This window comes from Planococcus citri, chromosome 5 (genome assembly GCF_950023065.1).
Source record: "Planococcus citri chromosome 5, ihPlaCitr1.1, whole genome shotgun sequence".
NCBI lineage: Eukaryota > Metazoa > Arthropoda > Insecta > Hemiptera > Pseudococcidae > Planococcus > Planococcus citri.
The window spans coordinates 49,063,146-49,086,503 of NC_088681.1; the positions used below are offsets into that span (position 1 = coordinate 49,063,146).

Genomic DNA, 23,358 nt, shown 5'->3' on the forward strand with positions numbered 1-23,358 from the left:
AAGAAATTCCATGTTCAAAAAATTGTTTTTCAACATTTTTCGTCGCCAAAATTTTTTAATTAGTTTTGAATAATTTTATGGTTTTAAATGCGTTTTGTAATGGTTATTGACTGAAGATTCCGATGATATAGCCGCTTTTTTAATCCATCAAAGGTATGTATAAAAAATTTTCACGTAAGTGTAAAATGGTATGGGTCTCCTAATCCCGACCACCCATAAGATCATGTAAATTCTTCAGGGTGGTCGGGATTAGGGTACCAAATTCATTATTCAAACAGTCATTTTTGAGGTGCCTCGGAAGAAAATCCTGAAAAACCATAAAGCATTATTCTATAACCCCAAAATTTTAATATGAGTTGGGGGAAGGGTCAATCTATCTTTTAAGCCATTTACTGTATTTTCATGTGAAATAGTATTTTATTGGTTGCTGCACTTTCAAATGTGGTCGGAATTAGGATACCCAACTTTTTGGAGGTGGTCGGGATTAGGGTACCAAAATTTGAAAAATCATTTTTGAGATGTTGCGGGAAAAAATTCAAAAAAAATATTAAGAATCATTCGTTTTTGCCAAAATTTTGATATGAGTTAGGGGAAGGTTCAACCTATCTTTTAAGCCATTTCCCATGTTTTGAAGTGAAATAGTCTTTGATCAGTGACGGTTTTACTAAAAGTGGTCGGTTTTGGGGCTCCTTACCCTTAGGTATTTAGCACTTCAAATAAAAATAAACGAATAAGTAAACCATACTGAGCTTAGTGAATTATTTCTTCCAACTTAACTATGCGGCGATTTTTGAAAACAGCTCGACCAGGTACCTTCATAACCAAAATTTCAGCGTCAAAAATTGATTTTTGGAAAATTTTTGAAAATTTAAAACTGACGATTTTTTGGCGATGTATGCTTTATTTTAAAAACATCTGCACTCACTCATTCACTTAAAATGATGAACTATGAGTAATTATCAACTCCCTCGAAACGAATTTCGCCAACTCTGAACATTCTATAGAGCCTCCAGTTCAATTCAATTCCTACAATTCTGAATGTGTATGGCTACGTTCAAATTCTGCGTCTGTTTGTAATGAGAAAGAAACAATGAAGAATAAAGATACGATGGATATCTTGCACACGACTTGAATTTTTTAATATCTACTTTCACCGGCTCTTTCGAATTATCTCTATAAACCGCAAGCAACAAATTGAGAAAAGGTAAACATTTTTCAAAATCATCATAATTTTCGAAAGTTAACTTGAAGGACACCTAACTTGAAATGGATTCCTATAGATAATATTTTTGAAGTAGGTATCTATTCCAGTTTGATGATTCTATCGCGTGTTTAAAAAATTATGACACAAGACATAGCTGCTTATTAAAATAACATCATTTGAACAACCATTCTAGGAATGTTTTAGGGTGGGTCACTTTTTACTTTTTTTCTGGACTTCCAAAAAACTACCTAGAGGGAAGAAATGGGATCTCAAAGAGCAAGCGATTTCGAAAAAACCGTTATTTTTTCGCTCTATCCCTCATTAAACCTGTTTCGGGAAAATGACCCAGTTCAAGAATATATGTATTATTATTTGGGATACTGCGTCGATCTACGCTATTTACATTTATGTAAGTTTTCAAAATATAGAGAAAATTTTCGAAAATCAACCAAAAAAATTGACGTAATTGATACAAAAATAATTACCTAATAAAAATTATGTAAAATTTTAGGAAAGTTTGGAATTTTATACACGTACGGTTTAGTAACTTTTTCTCAATTTTTAACAACTTTTTAGTCAATTTCACTTGTTTTTTGGCAAGTTCACGACATTTAATATTTTTTTCATGTTATCTACCTGAATAAGTTTAAGAAAATTGTGAATAATTTTTGCCAATTTTTAATAAGTAAACTTACAAGGGAACTACCTGAACCGACAGAAACGAAAACGAATGAATCAAAGCTAGATTGAAAAGGGGACCACCTCAGGACCCCAAATCCAAAATTTCAAGTGCTTAAGTTGATTTCTCGATTTTTAGTGAATTTTTGAAAATTGAAACATCCGAAAAATTATCAATTAAATAGGTACCAAAAATAGAAAATATTGATGAAAATACAACGTCTTCTGGAAGTTCTGGAGCGGCTTGAAATTGCTGGAGGAAAATCAATATCCAACTAAAAGCTCCAGAAAGGCTCGAAAATAGTCACAAACGATTCGGAAAGTCGACTTTGTAGGGAGTAAAAGAGATTTTGAGTAATTTTTTACAAAAAAAAAAAACTATATTGGAATTTTTTTTAAATTTGAGACTTTAAATAATTATTCACCAACTCCAATCAAATCCGTATCTTAATCTTATGATAAAATTGTGTCTGGTGAGAGGCGGTTCAGGGAGTCCCAAAATCGCGCAATATTTCATCCTTTCAAAAGAGAAATAGAACACATTTTTTTAATTTCACCAATTTTGACAGTTTTTGATAATTTTTGGAAGAATTTTAAAATTTGCTCATTTTTTATCAGATTTGAACCAATGCCATTTTTTTGACGTTTTTATTGTTGATGAACTAGGTAGACTTATTTATAATTTTGCATTGAATTTAAAATATTTTTAAAAAATGTCGAACTAATGACAAGAATAAATTTTAAGCTGCTGTACTTGATTATAACGTCTTCTGGAAGTTCTAGAGCGACTTTAAATTTCTGGAGATGCATCAATATTCAAATATTCATCTGAAGGCTCCAGACAGACTCGAAAACAGTCACAATCGATTTGGAAAGTCGACTTTGTGGGGATAGAAAAAAATTATGAGTAACTTTTTACAAAAAAAATTGGAATTTTTTGGAAATTTGGAAATTTTAACTTGAGAAAAGTATTTACCAACTCCAATCAATTCAAGGTCCTTATCTTGAGATAAAGTTGTGTCCGGTGGAAGGCGGTTCAGAAAGTCCCAATTAGCGCATTCCAATTTTTTCATGGAGAAATTTACAATACCTATTGGTTAAAAATTCACTTTCAAACAGGGGCTACTGGAATTTTACGATAACCATCCAAAACGGTCGAGAGGATGTTCAATAAGCATCGACCGAAGTTATCGATGTCCTTAAGTTCATTTTTGGCCTCTATAAAGCGATTTTAAATTTCGTGGAGAAATTTGAAAAAGCACAAGAGGCTCCAGAATGGCCCAAAACCAATACCTACTTGCTAATGTGTGGTGTGGGAATTGAATGAAATGAATGGAAGGAATTACTCACATTGGTTCACTTTGCTCAAAAACTTTGTGTTTTGCGAAAATGTTTGGAAATTGTCCTTAATAAACGACTGTTTTAATTTTTTTTAATTGTTCAAAAATTCGCCCGAAATCCAAAAATTGAAGTTTAAGATTTTGAAACTTTGGTTATGGGGATTTTAGTAAATGCTGCTTCGATGTAAGTAGCTAAAGTTGCTTGGTTTCGTTCAAATTGAAAGGTGCCAGTCGAAAATATTCCCTTAGGAAAAGAAGAAGTTGAACCTGCAAACAAGCATTGTTCAGAAAAGTTGTTTTTTTGGGTAATTATTCGTAGAAGTCTCATTTCTTTTGCAAGTGTCTAATTTTCTGTTGAACTGGCTCATTATCTCTCATCCCTTTCCCCCACCTCTTTTTGAAACCTGTATAAATTTATGATTTACAAAATTTACACCACAGCTGACGCAAAAACTGTTTAAAAATAACTCCAGCTCCTCCTTATCCTCCTACTCTACTCGCTTTAAACCTCTTCAAAAACTCACCGACGACGCAGCCGAGACAACAATAAAAGTTTTTTCAAAAATTCCACTCGAATACAAATGAATAAAAACCATTTAATTTGAACACAAAATAATATTATAATAAATACGAAATACGAACAAAATGGTACACTTGTAAATAATACACACAAGGATGAGGGTATAGTCGAATCGTATCACAACACAGCGACGTTATTTACGAGGTAAATATACCATTTAGTATGGTTTGTAAGCTGGACGTGGGTAAGCCGGAGCTGGGTATGCTGGGGCTGGGTACGAGGGGTAAGCTGGAGCTGGGTAAGCTGGTGCTGGGTAAGCTGGAGCAGAGTAAGCTGGTTTGTAGGCTGGTGAAGCGTAACCGTCCTTCTTAACGACGGCGTTGAAACCGTATCCGTCATCGGAGTATTCTACGATACGTTTGGTGCCATCGGGTTCGACCAAACTGTATTGTCCCTATTTACATCACAAAAAATAAAATAAAATCAATTCGTCGCCCACGTATAAAAATACAAGTACGATTAGCAGGTAAAAAAACCTCGACATTGCCCTTACCTTGACTACATCTCCGTCTCTGTATTCGTATTGGCTTTTGTAGTCACCGGTGTAAGAGTCGGCTACTTCGTAGGAGAAATCGTATTTAGCGGGTAAGTCGTATTCGGGAGCGGCGTATGGTTTGTATGGAGCTGGGTAGGCGGGAGCGGGGTACGATGGGTATGGAGAGACGCAAGCTCCCAAAGCGAGCACGGAGGCGAATAAAGCAAGCTGTAAGTTCAAAACAAACAAAAAAATCTCGTGATTATTTTTCAAAATACCCATTATAATATAACTTAGACCTATCTGTAAGTTCAGAAAAGCATTTCTCACTCCACCTCTTCCACCTTTCTATCTCGCTCTGTTCATCTGGCCACTATAAATGAATATCATATAGGTACATATATGTGAAGCTCAAAGCTCGAAGCTAAGTCCAACATTACAAGACACCCAAATGGATTTAAGTGCTTTTTACTGTACCACCGCCAGAACTATTATAATCATGTATACCGAGCAGACAACCAAACTTCTGCCTCGTATCCCTCGCTCTCCCCCTCCCCAACTCATTCTAATCCTTTTATTCGACTTTTCTTCGATTTCAACCCTGTGTTGTACACAGAAAGGCATAGAACAATAGCCAAATGCAGTGAACTTTTCCATACTGTGTTGTGCCTTTCGATACTGTCCACCTCAGGCTACCGAAGAATGGCATTTTCGATGAGTACTCTAAAATTGGATTCAGATTCGACTTATTATCTAAAAATTTTTGGTCGTCGTAAATTTAAGTGAGAGCTACTCGTACTTTTTTCAATTAAGTATTTTATAAGTATCTATGTTCAAAATAAAATAAAACCAAAGGAACTCGAAGAAAAAATTGCTTAAAAAATTACCAACTTGACATACACCTAATGATAAAATCGATACAAATATCAAGTTAAAAACTTAGCGAAGTCAAAAAGTAGATAATCTTGAATGATGTTTCAAGGGTAAAAGAGTATAAGTAAAAATCAATCCATTAAAAAATTCAATAATGACGATATTCATTAGAAAAATGTAATTCAACTACAACATAGCCTGCTCCAAGCAAACAAATTTTGTACCTACTCGTTTGAGTCGACATTGAAAAAAAGAACTCAATTTTTAATGATTTTTCAAAGATGAAAAAGAAACGACTATTCTACTAAAAATTTACAAATGACCATATTCATCAGAGAATGTAAGTTTGGTTACCCATTTAAAATTCAAATTGATGCTCTATCTTTCATGTCAAAGCTTCATTTTGAACAAAACACGATAATTTTACGAAAGTTAAAGGGAATGAAATTTAAAGTTTCAAAAAAATTCCTACGCTTCAAAATGCTTCATTTTTCTAATAATTTATTGCTAAGATCCGCCAAAATAAAGCTTGTAGATCAATATTAAAAGTATCTATGGAAACACAGACAGTAAATAAAGCAATTGGTACTCGCATCATTTTGAAAAGACCTCTATTTCGATGGGATGGTTCACCAAAATTTCCCAGAAATTTCAAATACATTTATTGCATTTTACAAAATCGTAGATAAAAATTGTTTCATGAATTTAAAAATTCCAAAAAATCAAATCATTTTTTAAAAGTATCGTATGATCTAGTGTTTACCCCCATCCCTCTCCGGCTCTTCTGAAAAACTGATATAAACTGAGAATATCGAACATCTCGTTTATTTTTAGCGGATTTTTAATCAGTTTTTGGTACGAGAAGATTCGTACGCAATTAGTCAATTTTCAGATATTTTTTTTTAGCCAAAATAATAAAATGAATTCAGCCTTTTTTTGCCTTCTTCAAAATAAGTTAGATTGAAAGCAGCATGGCATTCTAATTTTCGGGGGGGGGGAATGAACACTTCTGCAGCAAAAAAAACGTTGGAATATTCGTGAAATGCTTTTGCATCCAACTTTAACTTTTAATTGGAGCTGGTGAGGATGGTATTCTATTTGATACCTGCCATAAAACTTTTAAACTGATAAGAAAATCGAGATATCTAAATTTGGTGACATTCGAAGTGCAAAATTGGTTCGATCTACGATAATTCAGATTTTCTACACAAAAAGAAAAATTCTGCATTCATACCCAACATTTTTCGTAGGCTAGGAAAAAACAAACGATCAGCTTGAAGTACATATGCTGTCTTTTTTTCAAGGCAAAGGGATAAGATAACGATCCATTACAATGAAAAATTCATTAATGACAAAATCGAACAAAACATTGTTTTCAAGGCAAAGGATAAGATAATGACAATTGAGCCAAAACATTAAAAAATTCAATAATGATAAAATCGAACAAAAAAATTGTTTATGGATGGAAAAAAATATGAAAGTTGACCTAGAAAAGTTCTTGAAGATCAAATTAAAAATGCAGAAATTGCAGCTCTCATTATAAGAATGAGAATTAGCATTCAAAAAAATACTCCTAGCACGTGAAAAAAATACCAATAGATATTAATCGATGGACAATACTCATTTGAAAAGAAAATTCAGCTTTTAGCTGAGTCATAACCCACCCCCCCCCCACCCCCAGGGAGTACATTAACGCCTAGCAACGTTGAGTATTTTTGAAAGTTTTATTTATGAAAATTATTAATAAGTAAGAAATAAAAAAGGATAAAAACATTGACGTAATTTCAAAATTATTTCGATAAAATAGGTAGGTACCTAGTTACCCACTTGCTATACCTACCTAATGGTTGATTATTTTTCAGCCACTACCTATTACTCACTATAATCGATGATCGATTAATTTGACTTCTAGAAACAGATTTTTTTTGGTATTTTGGAATATTAGTCTAAAGGAACGAGTACCAGCCAAATCGATCTCAATGAAACTTGAAAATTTATATTAAAATTGAAAAACTCATCAAAAATTATACCTACCAGAAATTAATTTGGTATTTAATAATGGTTCATTTTGGCTAAGAACAAAATAAAGAATAAAAGTTTTAAACATTTCATTTCTAAATTTTTTACAATGTTGCCAAAAAAAATCAAAGCTTCATTTAACATTTTTGAAATTATGAAGATTGGACTTTTTTTTGTTGCAGAAATTAAACCTCCAGACCAACTTCGTGGAGATCGAACACTTCTTATTATTGAAACCTATCAAGATCGAAATTCGGCAATTGATATAAAAATATAGATTTTTGAAGAAGAAAAAAACACACAAGTTCGAGAAATTTTATTCCAAACAAAAGGAAAAATAAAACGAAACCAAAAAAATCAATGACAATTTTAATAATGATTGAACGTTTAACATTGAAAAACGAAAATAAATCGATTTTTGAGATTTGATTAGTGGATTTTTGATCAAGATCGAGATCTACTCTTGAAACTTAATTTCCTATCCTATTATATGATCGATCATAAATAAGATTGAAAATTGAGAATGGATGGATTTATCAATTTTCAATAATTGATCGATTTTATTGATTGGAAAGTTTATTTTTTGAGACTGCGATTGATTTTTAATTTCGACCACAATCGTTTATATGAGATTAGAAATCCTGAATGAATTAATTTTTAATCATAATCGATTTCTGATCGAGAGATCTACACTCAAAGTACAAAAAATGATAATAAGATGGAGAAAACAAAGACCTTTTTACACCGATTTTTTTATCAAATCGATCTTTAATTTTTGTTCATCACCGAATCGATAGAGATCAACATTTTCAAAAATGAACAGAACCGCCAAAAAAGTAAACAATGATCACACATTTGAGTGATATGATTTCTTGAACAATTCATTTTGTCAATTTGACAGTACCTTTTCTTCATTCAGAATTTTTTACGGAAATTCCAATGTTTTAAAAAACTTGAGTATAAAAATCTACTTTTCCAGCTCTTTGCTTTAAAAAAAAAAATGCATTTTTACATTTAAAAAAAACTGATTTAGAAGCAATGAAACCAAAAAATAATATATAATTAATATGTTCATCAGTGTTAATACCTAATGATCAACCATTGAATCGTTTCTTTTGTTCCCTTCACGACCCCCTCCCTCACCCTTCCTGAGATCCAAGAACGTTTATTTGGAAGGAAACTTTACGCAGTCCAACAAAGCAACCAAAACCAAAATATACAGGTTGGTTAAAAAAGAATGAGATTCTAATTCCAGTTCGTTTGTGATTTTAAAATAAACCAAATTTTATTTAGTCTGTTTATTAAAAAAAATGTTTCAAAAATTGAAAATTCAACTCTTCAATAGAATGAGATTTTTTTTAAATTGAATTTTTTCAATACTCTCTTATCTTTAGATCATCTCAAAAAGTTAGAGACATTGTAAAATAATATCTACTTGGAATAATATTATCCAAATAATTAAAAAAATTGTGAGATTTGTGCACTTTTTTTTGAAAAGGTTGAAGAAATCATTCTACCATTCCCTCGAACGTTAAAATTGAAAATTAAGGTTAAACATCGAACTGTTTAAATGCTTCAAGTTTTGTTTTTGAACACGAATCTTTCATCTGAAGTACTTTGAGAATCGAATAAAATTCAAAATAACGATTCAATTAGTTATTTGAAATTTGAAGGGAAAAAACAGTCAAAATTTGACATTATGAAACATATTGAGAATGTTTTTAAAAACATAAAAATAAATCAAATAAGTAACAGCTGCATTGATTTCTACGCAATTTTTTCGCAAAACACAAAAAGAGATGGACATTTGTAAAAAATATTTCTCAAAAACTTAATTGAGGATAGGAAACTACATTGTTCTAAAAATATCAAACTGATTCCAATCGCATTAAAAAAACATTTCAAAACCAATTTCAAAACGTAAAAAAAATGATTTGATAATGAAAAATCAGAAAACAATAAATTCAGGAATGCTTTTAGTTCTGAAAAATGAACACGAAAGTAGAAAGAAACACAATTTAGAATAAAACATTATAACATCTACAAACAAAAAAACGATTCGAACCATTGTGAAAAATAATTTCAATTTTTTCTAAAACAATAAAAAATTGATCGAAAACTTACAAAAAGTGTTCCAGATTCGTATAAAAATATAAAAATTTAAACGATGTTCAATATAATTATCGCTCATATGCAATAATACCAAAGTAATAAATCTTTTTCGCGTCACATTCCTTTCAATTCAGAAATATGAGAGTTTAACTACCTACCGACTAAGTAAGATATTCAAAAACCTACGACCATAATTTAACGTTACGTTATCCGGTTTAATAACTTAATCATACACATAAGTGAAAAGAATCACGATCGTATGATCAAGCAAGAAAAAAAAAGTACGAGTAACAAACCAAACCAATCATAATAATAAATACATCATCACGAATCCATAATACTCGACGACGAGACGTAAATTAAGCGTTATTTTACGTAAAACAAACAAACACACGAAAAAGAAAACAACCAACGAAACCATCGTTCGCTAATTTCGCGATCATGACCTAATACGAGTATAAAATCCTCGTCTATGGAAAATTTCGGCAACGAAATTGCCTTCTTCGGTGTCAAGTACACGGTCGACCGGAATCGACGAATAATCCGCACAAAAACTCATCTCACTGGTCATAAAAAAAATAAAATCACACTAAACACGAAACTTTTTCGATCACTATAATCATCGATTTAAAAAAAAAAAAAAAAAAGTAAGTAAGTAATTAAACTTTAAATAAAAACTGATCACTTTGTAAAATTACAGCCATCTTACCTGGAAAGCCATTATTTACAATTTTTTTTGATTTTTTTAAAAAAGGTTTAAAACCACGATAGTACTTGTTGGTACGGTTGATTAATTAAAATATGTAACAAAATACGTTCTGCGAGGTTTATATATATCGAAGAGGGTGTGTGCCCGACTGCCCGACTGCCTGTATGCCTTATAGTGATTGTTTATCTAACTAGATCCGCCCTCAGCTAGGTTGCATTAACATTTTAGGATTTTTCAAAACCACACACACACTCACATACTCGTATGTACCTGCCTAGCATAGGTGATTTGCGTGTGCGATGTGCGTATGTATTGGTGTTACATTTTAAAACGAGTGCAGGAGACGCTTGTCTGTCTGTCGTCTGCTCTCTCTTTCTCAGTCACTCCTGCACACCGAGATGTATGTAGAATTCGCCTTTCGGGTATAATATGGGTGTATTGTCCAGTCACCTCACGCGGCCAGTGCGGCTGTTGCAGCATGCCATGTGCTATGCAGCAGTATTGACTTATGGCTTTTTTATAACCACGTACCCTGCACTGCCCAGTGTGGGCCCGGCCGAATTTACAAACACCGCACGTGCCCCTTTGCTAATTGGACGCTGGCTGCCGCTTTTGTCTCAATGTACTGTTAGATAATTCATGCTCGATAAATTATCTCCTCGTCTCGGGCCAGACTGTAGCATTGACCGAGGGGGTGTGAGACGAGGTTTTGGGCGGTGGACGCAAAAAACTTGTTGCTGGTATTCCTATGTATGTATATCTATCTACCTTAAGGTATAAGGCAGGGATTAGAGTGATTAAACGATATGGACAATTTTGGCATGTACGTTATGCGGTATGTATAATGTAACGAGTACATACATACATTATATTGTGTACATTACGAGTACTTGTACATACACACACGTTAATTGAATATAGGCTAGGATACGGGCTCTCCGTGTCCCCTTCGGCTCGTCCCCAGTCTAGCCACCCTGTTCTCCAGCCACATTCGAAATACCTATCTGTCTAAAGTCTATTAATGAGCGAAAGTTAAAATACCTATTTACCTAGTGTACTAAAACAACGCCTACAATTCTAATTTTAGAATTTGTGCATAGGCATCGCCTCAGGGGCTGGTGAAAAAAAAATTATATGGGTAGGACATTACCATCAGGTAGACTTGCATGTTATGTAGGAAGGGTAACAAGGACACTGGGTCGCTTATTCGATCTATATATAATGTAAAGTCGATCACGTTCATGGATTTATTAGGGCTTCGATGCCGAGCTTGCGAAGCATCGAAGGTGATTTTTTGGTCTAGTAGTTTCGATATCATTTTTTTTTTTTTAGACAAGAGTAGGCTTTAGTATGTGGTTAGGTATCAAATTTGGGAGATTGAATTTCTCGATTGGTTTCCTATCCTGGTTTTTAGTTATTTTTACCCCCCCCCCCCCCGGTAGTTTTTTCATTTTGCAATCAGTATTTTTTTTTCGAGGGTTTGAAGGATCTTTCATGTCAAGATCCTCAATCTCAATAATTCAATAATATGCATCTAAAATCAATAGTTCTGGAACATCTACTTATCGATGACTCAAAATCTTTAAACACTTGAGGAGGTACATATTCAAATGCAAAAATTCTGACGATCAGGCTTTCAGCTTTAACTGAAAGTCATATTTATTAGGAACTTTCCCTTCCAAATTTGGGGTACATCAACACTTAATATTAAAGAATCAAATTTTTTGCAAAAAAACGATAATTTTTGGAATTTTTTATGAAAAAACGTCAAGTTTTTTTCGAACATGGTATTTATACCCAACACCCATCAGAGCCATAGAGAGCCAATGCGGGCTCGAAGCAAAAAAGATTTTAACCCCATTTCATAGGGACAAAACTACGTATATGGAGGCTTTTCGAGTAAAGGAGGGGTGAGAGGGGTGGACTGAAAATTTTACGACTGATACAGTGGGGGAAAAATGACAATTTTGCCGATTGATATCACATTCATGCGACTTATAAAAAAATTTCATTCTCTGATTTGGATTTTTGGGGGCCCAAATGTGAATTTTTTAATTTTAAAACAAGAAACAAATTGACCCGAACGAAGCATAAGGGCGCGAAAGTTTTTGAAAATTTTATTTCGAGAAGCCTAAACACAATTGAATATTTTTTTTAGGAAGTTGATTTAAAAAAAAAGATCACTCGGGCGAAAACTTTTGAAAATTAGTTTCTACAAATATTTCAAATTTTAGAATTTGAAAGTTTTTTTTCAAGATGAAAAGTTTGAAAAAAAAGAACAGGCCCCAATTAGAGCAAAAGCACTTCAGCATTTGTATTTCAAGAGGCATAAAAACGATACCTACTTTTTACTCAAAAAGTTTATTTTTTCACTTTGAAACTTTGAAAATTAAATGATATTTTCTGTTAGAAATTTTAATTTAAAAAAAAAAAGAAAACAAGCTCGAGAGAGGTGAGGTCAAAAGTTTTCGAAAATTTTTGTTTTGAGAAGTGAAAAAAACAGTTTTTTTTTTAAAATCAAAAGCCCTTCTTTTGCTGAGCATTCCAGAAAGCTGGGCTCAGGGCAAACCACCCCATTTTCCTCCCTTCTCGACATCCCTGCATTGGGAATTATTCAAGATCAACCCTTTTTTCCACTTTACCACAAATGTTGAAAACAAATTTGCTAAATATCGAAGGATTCTATTTTATTTTCCATGTACTCTGATTGCTGTGAGATTAAACCACGAGCATTGGATATGAATCATTCTTTTCAATTCCAGCCTATCGTTTAACCTAAAGACGAACCCCTCACCTATAATTTTGTACTAGACATGGCCAAAGCTTGAATCTATAGGAATCTAGATCCACGATTAAAAGATTCTAAACATTTTTTTTTTAAAATTCGTTATTTAAAATAACCAAAAACTTTGCATACTAGATTGAAGTGTGCAGATTTCTATTTGGGTGGCAGAAAATTATTCGAATAAAATTAGCAAAAGAAGTAAAAAAGATATTCATTTAACCATCGGTTTCAATAATAATAAAAAAAAAAAAAAAAAAAAAAACATTAAAAACAACAATTTGGCACGATAATATAACGTTGAAATATTGAGGGATTGAGACAGCATCTACTGACAAGTCCCCCCCTCCCCCGCCATAAAAGGATCGATATTTCCATCGACATTGGTGCAAACAAAACTTGATGAACAATAAAAAGAAAAAATAAGAATTCGAAATTTTTTTTGGTCAAACTTTGGAAAAACAATCAAACAAAAAAAAGACTAGAGAAAGACAAAATATGTAGGTACTTATTACTGAAGTCATGCTTTGTCAAATCACGAGAATCTCGAAAAAACGCATCTCTGAAAAAAATAAAAAGGAACGTGAATTAATTTCCAAAAATTCAATCATTTTTCCATAAAATTAACATAGCAAAAAAATGATCGAAAAGGTATTTCATTTCATAAAAGGAAAAAAAATCGGAAAAAAATATTGAAAAAATTATAAAGATATGAATGAAAAAAGTTTGAAAACGAACAAACAAAAAAACTCCAGATAATTTTCAAAAGCTAAACCATTCTAAAAAAAATGAAAAATATACGTATGTGAAAAAGTAATATACCTACTCAGGTACATATATCTTTTTATAAAAATTTTGAAAAATTGGCAATATAATTGGCGTTTTCTGACTCCATAAAATTGTTGCACAAGGGTCAAAAACTTCAAAGATTTTAACAAAAATAATGATCAAAAAATTGATGAAAGAAAATAGAGAATTTTTCAGATTAAGCACGATCAAAAGGATATTGCAAAAAAGTTATTTTCACAAAATATTGTAGGCTCAGGTAATTTTGAAACAGAAGAAAAATTCAGGGGAAAAACACTAAATATGAATTCCAAGAAAAAAAACCGTTTTCAATGTTTTCATGTAGATAATGAAAAAAAAAGTTTTTAAAATTTGAAAAAAACACGATCACGTAATAATGGCTTTATGAAAAAGTCAAAAAAGCAGGAAATTTTAGTTGAAATATTGTTGAAGAGATTTAGCACTCTCTTCATCAGTTTTCAATGTCAGAAGACTAACAATGAAACTGCTTGACCAAGTACCTACCTAATAAGTTCCAGAAAACCATCATTTTTCACATAATATGGACAAAAATAAACAGAATTGAGAAAATTTATACTCCTTCCAAAGAACTTCGTTGATTCAGCTTTCTCACAAGTTACTGGCCCTTTTATGTAATTTTGTAAAATTTCATCCACATTTTTTCAGTTCGACATATTTAATAATTATAAATAGCTTCAACTTTCAACTTTGTTCATTCGTTGTTATAATCTTGTTACGAATAGGTCAAATATAAATACATACTCGTACTTACGTGAGTTGTTTCTGTTAAAAGTTTGTAAAAATTATTTTTCGTCAAAATTCCTAAAAAAAAATCGCTTTTAAAGCGTAGCAATTCAATATAGGTACATTTCTTGATCGATTTTTTTTACATTTCTTGACGTCTTCAAAAAAACAACTCTTTTTTTACAAGGTGAAAAACTGACCTGAACATTTTGAAAAAGGGATCAATGTAAAAGCCAATTTTGAAAGTTCCTACTTTGGTTGACTTTTTAAAATGTTTTTTTTTTCTTTCTTTTTTTTCTAGATAAGCAAACATGACTATTTTTTTCTAAAAAATGAATATAATATTTTTAAAAATTGATAGGTTCATTTTTCACGTTTTTAAAGAAACAAAGGCAAATACACACTGTATTAAAATCCATTTCGAACAATACATATTTGCATATTCAAATGAAAAATAAATCCATAATCCGTTAATGTCCACGAGACAAGTAAAATCAAATGATAAGAGGGGTGAGGGGGTACGATGATGTTTTCGGATTCTTTCATGACTTTTATGCTATAAATATAGGTACCTAGATAATACTGGCCATGACTTGAAAAAGGGCTTTCAAAACAATTCAAAGCACCTAAGTACATTCTTCAAGCCATTGATCAGTGGAAAGTGGGAATCTCATATCTCCAGTAAAGACAAAAATTTGCAAGTAGATTCCGTAAGAAATTCACAAAAGTATTCATTTTCTGCATAAAACTAGGAGAAAATCGATTTTTAGCTGGAAATCGACAAATCTTCATTTTTGTTGGAAAAAAAACCGACAGGTTTCATTTTTTCGCCCTTGAAATTATTTTAATTTCATTTCTCCATCAAAAAGTAATTTCAATAACTTCATTTATGTATTAAACAAAACTGCATTGAATACAGAATTGCCAAATCCTGCCCCAGCCTTCAGGCTTCATCATTAAACTCAATCATTACAGATTCTCAGCTTTATAGGCGAAACTTCGCACTCAACTTCATCATCAGCAATCATTCGAATTAAATGTACTTTCTTTAAATAGATAATAATCTTACCAAACCGTTCTAAATTTGTAACAGCACATCATTATTTCGGACCTTGAACGATATTTTAGGGACAACACACACCTTATTCTCTATGCCTCAATCAAATTCCCAAAATAGACATCCTCTCGCGAAGTACAAAAACCTCCACGTCTTTCGGTTCAGATCACTTAAACGACGAATAAAAAAAAAACTGATCATTAAGTGATTAGTTAATTAAACGTCATAGGCTATAATAACTGGACCGTTAATAATATACAATCACGAAACGAGTTTATTGTGCTGATAATTTATTCCGCCATATTGATTGTTCCTCTAAAAGAGAGAGACCAGTCTGTCGGTACTAATTATTTAATTATATTAGGTACCTACGATCTTGTATCCCCGCATACCTACATATGCTCAGCATTCGAACTAGTGAACTTGAAAGCACACGTAAGTGTATTATAAGTTGCATATATTACGTAAAAAAAAAAAAAACTATTGAAATTGACCTAAAAATTAATATGTACAAGATCTGACAATATATAGGTACGTACAGTATACGAATACATATAATGTGCCCACCAAGTTAGAAGACATACAGAGAAGTCTACGTATACATGCACGTGGACCCCCGTCATCTCTTTATGCATGGTATATGAGGTGGAAAAAAGCATGTCATTTTAATCACCGCCGCAACCCAGGGTGTGTTAAGTTTGATCTAGTTTCAAGTATCAATAAAAAAAAAAAAAAGGTAAGTAGTGTCCAGCTCGTACACGTACCTATGAAAAAGTTGTCATAATGTTTAACAAGTTGCTCTGAGGTGTCGTTGCAGCCACACACAACACAGCGCCCTTAGCTCTTATGCAAGGCAACACATTTCAAACCATATTAATTCGAAATGTGGGACGTCTTTGAAGCTAAATCTATCAACAGCTTGAAATGTGCAATTTGCAGATAATATCAGTTGAAAAATTAATCGATCAGCAATGAAGTAAAAATCTAGAGGTATAGAACGATATTTAAGAGATAATTTTACATGTTTTGTAATACTACGTACGGGCACCAACGATGTAATCAAATTGCATCTGGAATTTATAAATTGCATCGAGAGTATTTCAATTTATCGAAATTCATGTCTTGCAACCTAAAAAAAATTACAGGACTATTTTGTAAATATTGTAATTTTTTTTAAATGCTACATATTGAAATAAATAATGTAAAATTTGGCTTGGAAGTACCTATACCCCCGATGCTTTGGATTCTGCATCAAACTTTAGATCTTCTGAATTACCTCCATAATTTTTGAACACATTCTGATTCACTTCTTACCGAACTCTTTGTGGCAAAGAATTTGATGAAAGAGAAAACTATCCCTCTTAAGTGATTATGTGGGGGGGGGGGGGGGCAATCTTCGAAATTCGTAATTTCCAACTGTTATGACTCCAAATGACCTTTTCCTCGAATAAATCCTCAAAACATCAATTTCTAGCTGAATGAATTTCTTGCAATTTTTAGTAATACCTAAAACAAAAATTCTGGACAATTTTGACAGAAATCGAGTCTTTCCTGCAATTTTGCTGAAGGAGGATTTTTTTGCAATTTTGGCGGACAAAAAGTAAGTTGGCAGGTTGGAACTTTCATTTTCAGGCAAAAAGAAAATGGCCTTTTTCAAATTTTGACAAAAAAATTGGACTTTCTGGTAATTTTAAGAGAAAAATAAGCTTCTTTTGGCAATTTCGACAAAAGGGCCTTTTGTATAGTTTTAAGAAAAAAGTTGAGATTTTGGGATTTTTTGCAGTTTTGGCAAAAAAAGGATGATTTTTTGGAAATTTTGATGAAAAACTCATTTTTTTTCCAATTTTAAACTGTAAAAAAAAGATTTGTTTGCAACAAGAAAAACAAGACTCCGAAAATTTTGAGCAAAGAAAATGTGTTCTGTTCAAGTTTGGCTGAAAAAATGACTTTTTGAGAATTTTGTTTCAAAAACAGGTTTTCGAGCAAGAAAAAAAACGACTTTTTGACTATTTTGATAAAAAAAAGGACCATTTTAATTTGCGATTTTAACAACATAAGTTATGTTTTTTTTACACTTTTTATGAGAGCAAATTTCTTGAAAATTTTGGTAAAAAGTAAGATTTCTTGGAAATTTTGATGAAAAACTCATTTTTTAAAAAAGCAAGACTGCAAATTTTGAGTAAAAATATTTTCATTCAAGTTTGTCAAAAAAATGACTTTTTGACAATTTTGGTTAAAAAACAGGTAACACTGCAATTTTGATCAAATATTGGTCTTTTTTTTACAGTTTTTACCAAAAAGATCAGTTTTTTCAATTTTAGCAAAAAAACAGCGACAACAAAGTAAGATTTTCTGACATTTTTATCAGAAAAAATTTTTTTGCCTTCAAAAAAGCAAAACTTTTCGGATCTTATTTGTCAAGATCTAAGAACCAGTCATTTCAATATTCTAAAAATACATCGATGTTTTGGCAATTTTGGTTAAAAAAAGTTTTTGCCATTTTCGCAAAACCAAATTTTTTTTGAAATTTAGACGAAAATAAGTTCTAAAGATGTGCATTTAAAATTAATTTTAGCCATTTTGGCTCATGATTTTGAAGATTTATGATCATCTAATCCATCAAAATTGGAACCAATTTTTGGTGAAAAATCTAAAATTTCAATCCAAACTTGTTTTGAACACTTTTAATTGACTTTTGAGTCTGTTTGGCTCATGGTTTTGAATATTTATCTAAAACAGGTTGAAATTTTTAGGAAAAATCAACAATTTCAATCAATTCTTTTTTAAACATTTTAAATTAATTTTTGAACCATTAATTTTGGAAAAAAAATCAAATATTTCGATTAAGCTTTTTTTGAAACATTTTAAATTAATTTTTAGGTCATTTTATAGTTGATAATTTTGAAGATTTTTGATCATGTACTAACCAATTTTTGGCGAAAGAATAAAAAATTTCAATCCAAACTTTCTTTGAATATTTTAAATCAATTTTTGATCCATTTTTGTTCATAATTTTAAAGATTATCAAGTCAGGTTAAAATTAAGGAAAAAAACAAAAATTTCGACCAAACTTTTTTCGAACATTTTTAATCAGTTTCCAAGTCATTTTGGCTCATGATTTTAAAGATTTTTGATCATGCAATCCTTCTTTTGAACATTTTTAATCAATTTTTGATCCATTTTGATTCAGAAGTTTAAAGATTGTCGAGCCAGGTTAAAATTTTGGAAAAAAAATCAAAAATTTCAATCAAACCTTTTTTTGAACATTTTTAATCAATTTTTGAGCCATTTTGGCTCAAGATTTTGAATATTTTTGATAAAGTACCACGTTATTAATGAAAATACGAGTAGGTAGGTTAAAATTTTGGGTACAAATCAAAAATTTTAATTCACACTTTTTTTGAACATTTTGAATCGATTTTTGAGCTCACTTGGTTCATGATTTTGAGGATTTTTGAGAAAGTGTATCGCCTAACCTATCAAAATAAGCAGTTCAAAATTCTGGGTGAAAAAATTAGAAATTTCAATCCAAATTTTTTGAACCATTACAACTAATTTTTGAGCATATTTGGGTTGCGTGATTTTTAAAGTTCCTGAAAAAGCTCATGCGACCTATCAAATTGCTTAAAATTTTGTGAAAATATCAAAAATTTCCATAAAAACTTTTTAGAGCATTTTTGACGAATTTTTGAGTCCTTAATTTGATCACAATTTTCGGGATCTTTAACAGATTAAATCTAACAAAATGGGTTGAAATTTAGGAATAAATTATAAAATCAGAAATTCCTGCCAAAACTTTCTTTGATGACCGTTATAGGTTAACGCGAAACTGAATTCCATTATTTCTAGCCAAAGTGAAGCCTTTTGTGAGATTTTTGATTTTCGATTTTTATAGGGTTTTAAAATTTCTCCAAAAAGAAAGGCGAAATCCAATTCAGGCAGCTGAATGTCAAGTTTTGTCATATTTTCGACACGTTTAACAAATTTACCATTTTTTAAAATTTATTTCAAAAACAATAATTATTTAAGCATATTGAATCAAACTGGCTAATTTTGGCTATTTTTATTCATGAGAAAATGGCGTTGATGAAATTGTAGCCCATAATTTTTTACACGCCAAACGCTCTTTACATTTTATATTTTTTTAATCATGCTTACCAACATTACGACCAGCTTTGCCCTATTCAGACATGCAGAAAAATTACCAAATGAATTTAAAATGTACTTAACCTTGTTTAGTGCAAAATAACTCTAGCAAATTGAACAAAAGGAATTCAACTCAGCAGTCGATTTTCACTTCGGTTCTTTAAAAGTGGTGATTTTCTGGGTCCACAAAATGGACAATTTTATAGACGAAGAGTTTTTCGAAGAGAAGTCTTCTGCCATGAAACACGTTTACTTTGTGTACTCGCTTTTGGGAGGAGTATGTTACGAAGAATACATAACTCCTAAGTTCAAGTTATTGGCAACATGTTTTACAATCTTCACTTATCTAACCATCAACACCGCTTTACTGATATGTTTATCTAACCCTGGGCCTGATTTTCACACAACTGAATATAGTATATTTATAATGATATTATGTCAGTGTTGGATGGCGATCGCAGTGATGGTTTACTTGAAGCGAGACTCTTATCGAGCCTTTTTTCAATACATGAATGAAAACCTGAACCAGCCCCTTCACGGATCAAACTACAGAAGAGATGAAATACGAGTAATTGAAGAAAAAAATATCGAGATGTTCAACTCGAAAATGGGTAAATATTACGCGATTGTCATGTTGGTGATGTATTTGAGCAAATTTCTTCAAAAACTCGCAACTGCTGGTGAAAAATTCCAAATTGATTATCAGATCGATTTCGTAATACCGTTCTTCTCCATTGGTTCGCAATCTTTCGCTGGTTACTTATTGATCCACAATTTGACGTACGCGATCTTCTTGTTTCACATCGCTATAATGTACGGATCGCACTTTTTGCCAATTATGCTCTCGATGCATCTTGAAAATCAAATGATTCGACTTCTAAATGATATCAATTATCATACAAAGTTGGCTTACGAATGCTTGGAAGAATGCTGTAGACGTGAAGAAGAAATATTGGAAGAATCGATCAATCGAGATGAAAATGTTTGTCAAATGTTGCTGCAAAACATCGAGAGACAACGCGAAAGACATATCAGAGAATTAATGTTGAAGGTTGAACAATGGATCAAGATGCATCAACGATGGGTTTCGTGAGTTTTTTCGTGCATTTATTTTCTTATTTTTTGGGAAATATGTTTCATTTCGAGTATTGTATTTCTGCAGTGGAGGAAATCTTTTTCAAAAATGTTTTTCTGAAACTTTGACTGTGCATACAGCTCTTCATTTCATGGCGATGACTGTATCAGGACATTTTGTAAGCAAGGTGAGGAGACAGCCCAAGTACCTAGGTAATTTTAGAGCAGGTGCGAGTTGCTTGATTTAGTTATACAAAGAACTTTTTTTTTTTTAGATAATACTGGATTCGTCAAATATCGGATACGAGCATATAATTTTAACGTTGATAAACGCAATATTCCTATGGATGATGTGCAATGCAGGCGATTCCTTCGATAAAATGGTAATTCACAACAGGTTTAAATAAGTGCAAATTGTTTTAAAACTACCTACAGCGTATTTTTTTTTCAGTCTGACATCATTTCAACAGCGATCTATTCTACACCGTGGTATCATTTGCCGAAAAAGCACCAAAAAACTCTGCTAAATTTTCTGTGCTTGGTTCAAAACAGCCCGAAAATACAGATTTTCAGGACAGTTTCCTGGTCTGCGGAGTTATTTCCCAAAATGTTGAACGACGCGTATGGATATATTCAGATCTTACGTGTGCTCGAAATGAAAAACAAACATTAAATTAAATTAAATGCGTTTACTGAGCACCCTTTCCCATCAACCTGATCCTCAATTATGTACATTGCACAGTTGCACCTCTAAAAACTTTATGTACTCTCTAAATTTGAAACAGTGAAATTTCACTGTTTCAAATTTAGGGAGTACGTTTCAAACTTAGAGTATATTTTTTGCACAAATGCATAAAAATATAAATAATTTAATTTTATGAATAGGTAGATGTTTTTGTAAGAAGATCAATAACACGCTATGAAATAAATGAATGGATCATTAGAGCTTTTGCAGTTTTGTGATTTTTTCAATTTTAAAATGTTGATGTAATTTTCACCTCGTCAAATTAAATTTACCTGAAGGCAATTTTTTACTTACACATTATTTTCGACGTCTGAGTCTTCTTCTAAGATCGTTCTTTGTCATAAAAATGAAAGAAATCAATTTTCGCCAACTAGGGTAAGATAATGATATAAATTTTCGTGACTTTTTTACGTTTTTTTTGGGGGGGGGGGCGGAGGATTGCCAAATTTGATTTGCTTGTCCATCCTTATGAAACCAGCGAGATCGGTGAAATCTATCTAACTTTAGCCCAGTTATGTCGAAAAAATGTATTCGGTGGAATGTCTGGGAACATTTGAGAGAACATCTGAGCAGGTGAGGTATTTTTAGAGAACCTCTCAATCACTCATTTAATGATTTGAATGGTAAACCATTCAGCTGCATGAAGAGTAAAAACTCATTTGCGCGAATCGGTGAAAAAATCGAATGAACAAATTGTCGTTCTGGAAAACCTCATTTCGTATCACATTCAAATTTCAATCATGCTTGAATAAAGCTCATTTTGACGTGAGTCTAGAAAACAGTATTTTTTAAGATGCAGAATATTTCAAAAAAACGTGTTAAATAAAATATCGAAACGTTTCAACATTATTATTTACACGCTTGTCAAAAGTGCCCTTCAAAACGCATTGCTAGTCAGAACATGACCGAAAAAAAAATGTATAGAGTTGTAGCTGCCCAATCGTCAATTTGAAAATTTTTGGGGATTAAAAAAAGGCCCTTAAAGTACTCCTATTTCGTACTTTTGTCAGATGAGGCATTCAAACAAGTCGATAGTTAGAGTGTATAACACACAAAGAAGAACGTTAAAGTGTTTGTTGCAAATCAATCGCTGAGTTTTAAAATTCTTGGGTATTTTTGAAAAAAATTGGACTCAAGAATGTTCTAATTTCTCTCTCTTACGAGAAGAGGCCTATGAAACGCATCGTTATTTGAAATATAGCCCAAAATGAAGTTTCTCCGAGTTTTGATCGCCCAATCTCACATTTCGAAGCTTTGAGAACTTTTTTTTTTTTTCAAATTTGAACCCAAAAAAGGAGTCTTGAAACGTAGGCATAGCTGTGATTTAAATATGATGAAAAATGGGATTTTTCGGCATAATAGGTAATTGGCCATTCAATTTTTCATCAAAAAGTGTAATTTTTGAGCCATTTCGTGAAATTTCAATCCTCACAAGACCTTCAATTTTCCAGTTGGATAGTTTAAATTTCATTTTGTAGCTATCCTTGTGATTTATCAAATTTTTTTCAAGTGATTTCAGTTTAGATGAAGAATTTGTACTATTACTTCACTCATTTTCCTAAAAACCATACCAAAAAGTAGTAAGGGTCAGAGTCGTAAAATCACCAACAAGGAGTTTGATAAGAAATTGTTCAATGTTAATAAGTGCATAATGAGAGTTGTTGATATGTAATGCATTATTTTAAGAAAAAATACTAGAAATACGATTTAGAATATTAGGATTTAAAAATAGATTTATTATGGTAGATTTCAAAGTTCATGTACGTAATTTTACGCGGTTCCCACGGAAGGGATCGCAACGTCTGTATGTGTGCATTATTTAAAAAAAAAATCGAAATGCAAGCCTGAGACTTCTGGAATGTATCAATAATACGTTGCAGTTAAGTGCTCGTCATGTTTACATCCTACTAATTGGTTTTAAGCGGACACTCGCCTGCTGTACATTTTACACTCTGTGAGAATCGAGGGTGAGATGGAATGGGCGAGGTTTGCGGTAATTTGTCTCCCTCGTAT

The 23,358-nt window shown here is 31.9% G+C and overlaps 2 protein-coding genes across 2 annotated transcripts in view; both read right to left on the reverse strand.

Moving 5' to 3' along the window:
• Positions 1-3,798: 3,798 nt before the first annotated feature.
• Positions 3,799-10,148, reverse strand: LOC135847122 (cuticle protein 7-like). Its single transcript, XM_065366553.1, has 3 exons — positions 9,991-10,148; positions 4,296-4,505; positions 3,799-4,196 (listed from the first exon to the last, which is right to left on the reverse strand). The coding sequence occupies exons 1-3, from the start codon at positions 10,000-10,002 to the stop codon at positions 3,960-3,962; spliced, it is 459 nt and encodes a 152-aa protein (XP_065222625.1). The 5' UTR covers positions 10,003-10,148; the 3' UTR covers positions 3,799-3,959.
• Positions 10,149-16,171: 6,023 nt separating this feature from the next.
• Positions 16,172-23,358, reverse strand: part of LOC135847117 (hemicentin-1-like) — a 577,043-nt gene continuing 569,856 nt past the window's right edge. Inside the window, exon 13 of the mRNA XM_065366545.1 lies at positions 16,172-16,509. The gene's annotated coding sequence lies outside the window, so the exon portion shown is untranslated. The remainder of the gene's footprint in view (positions 16,510-23,358) is intronic.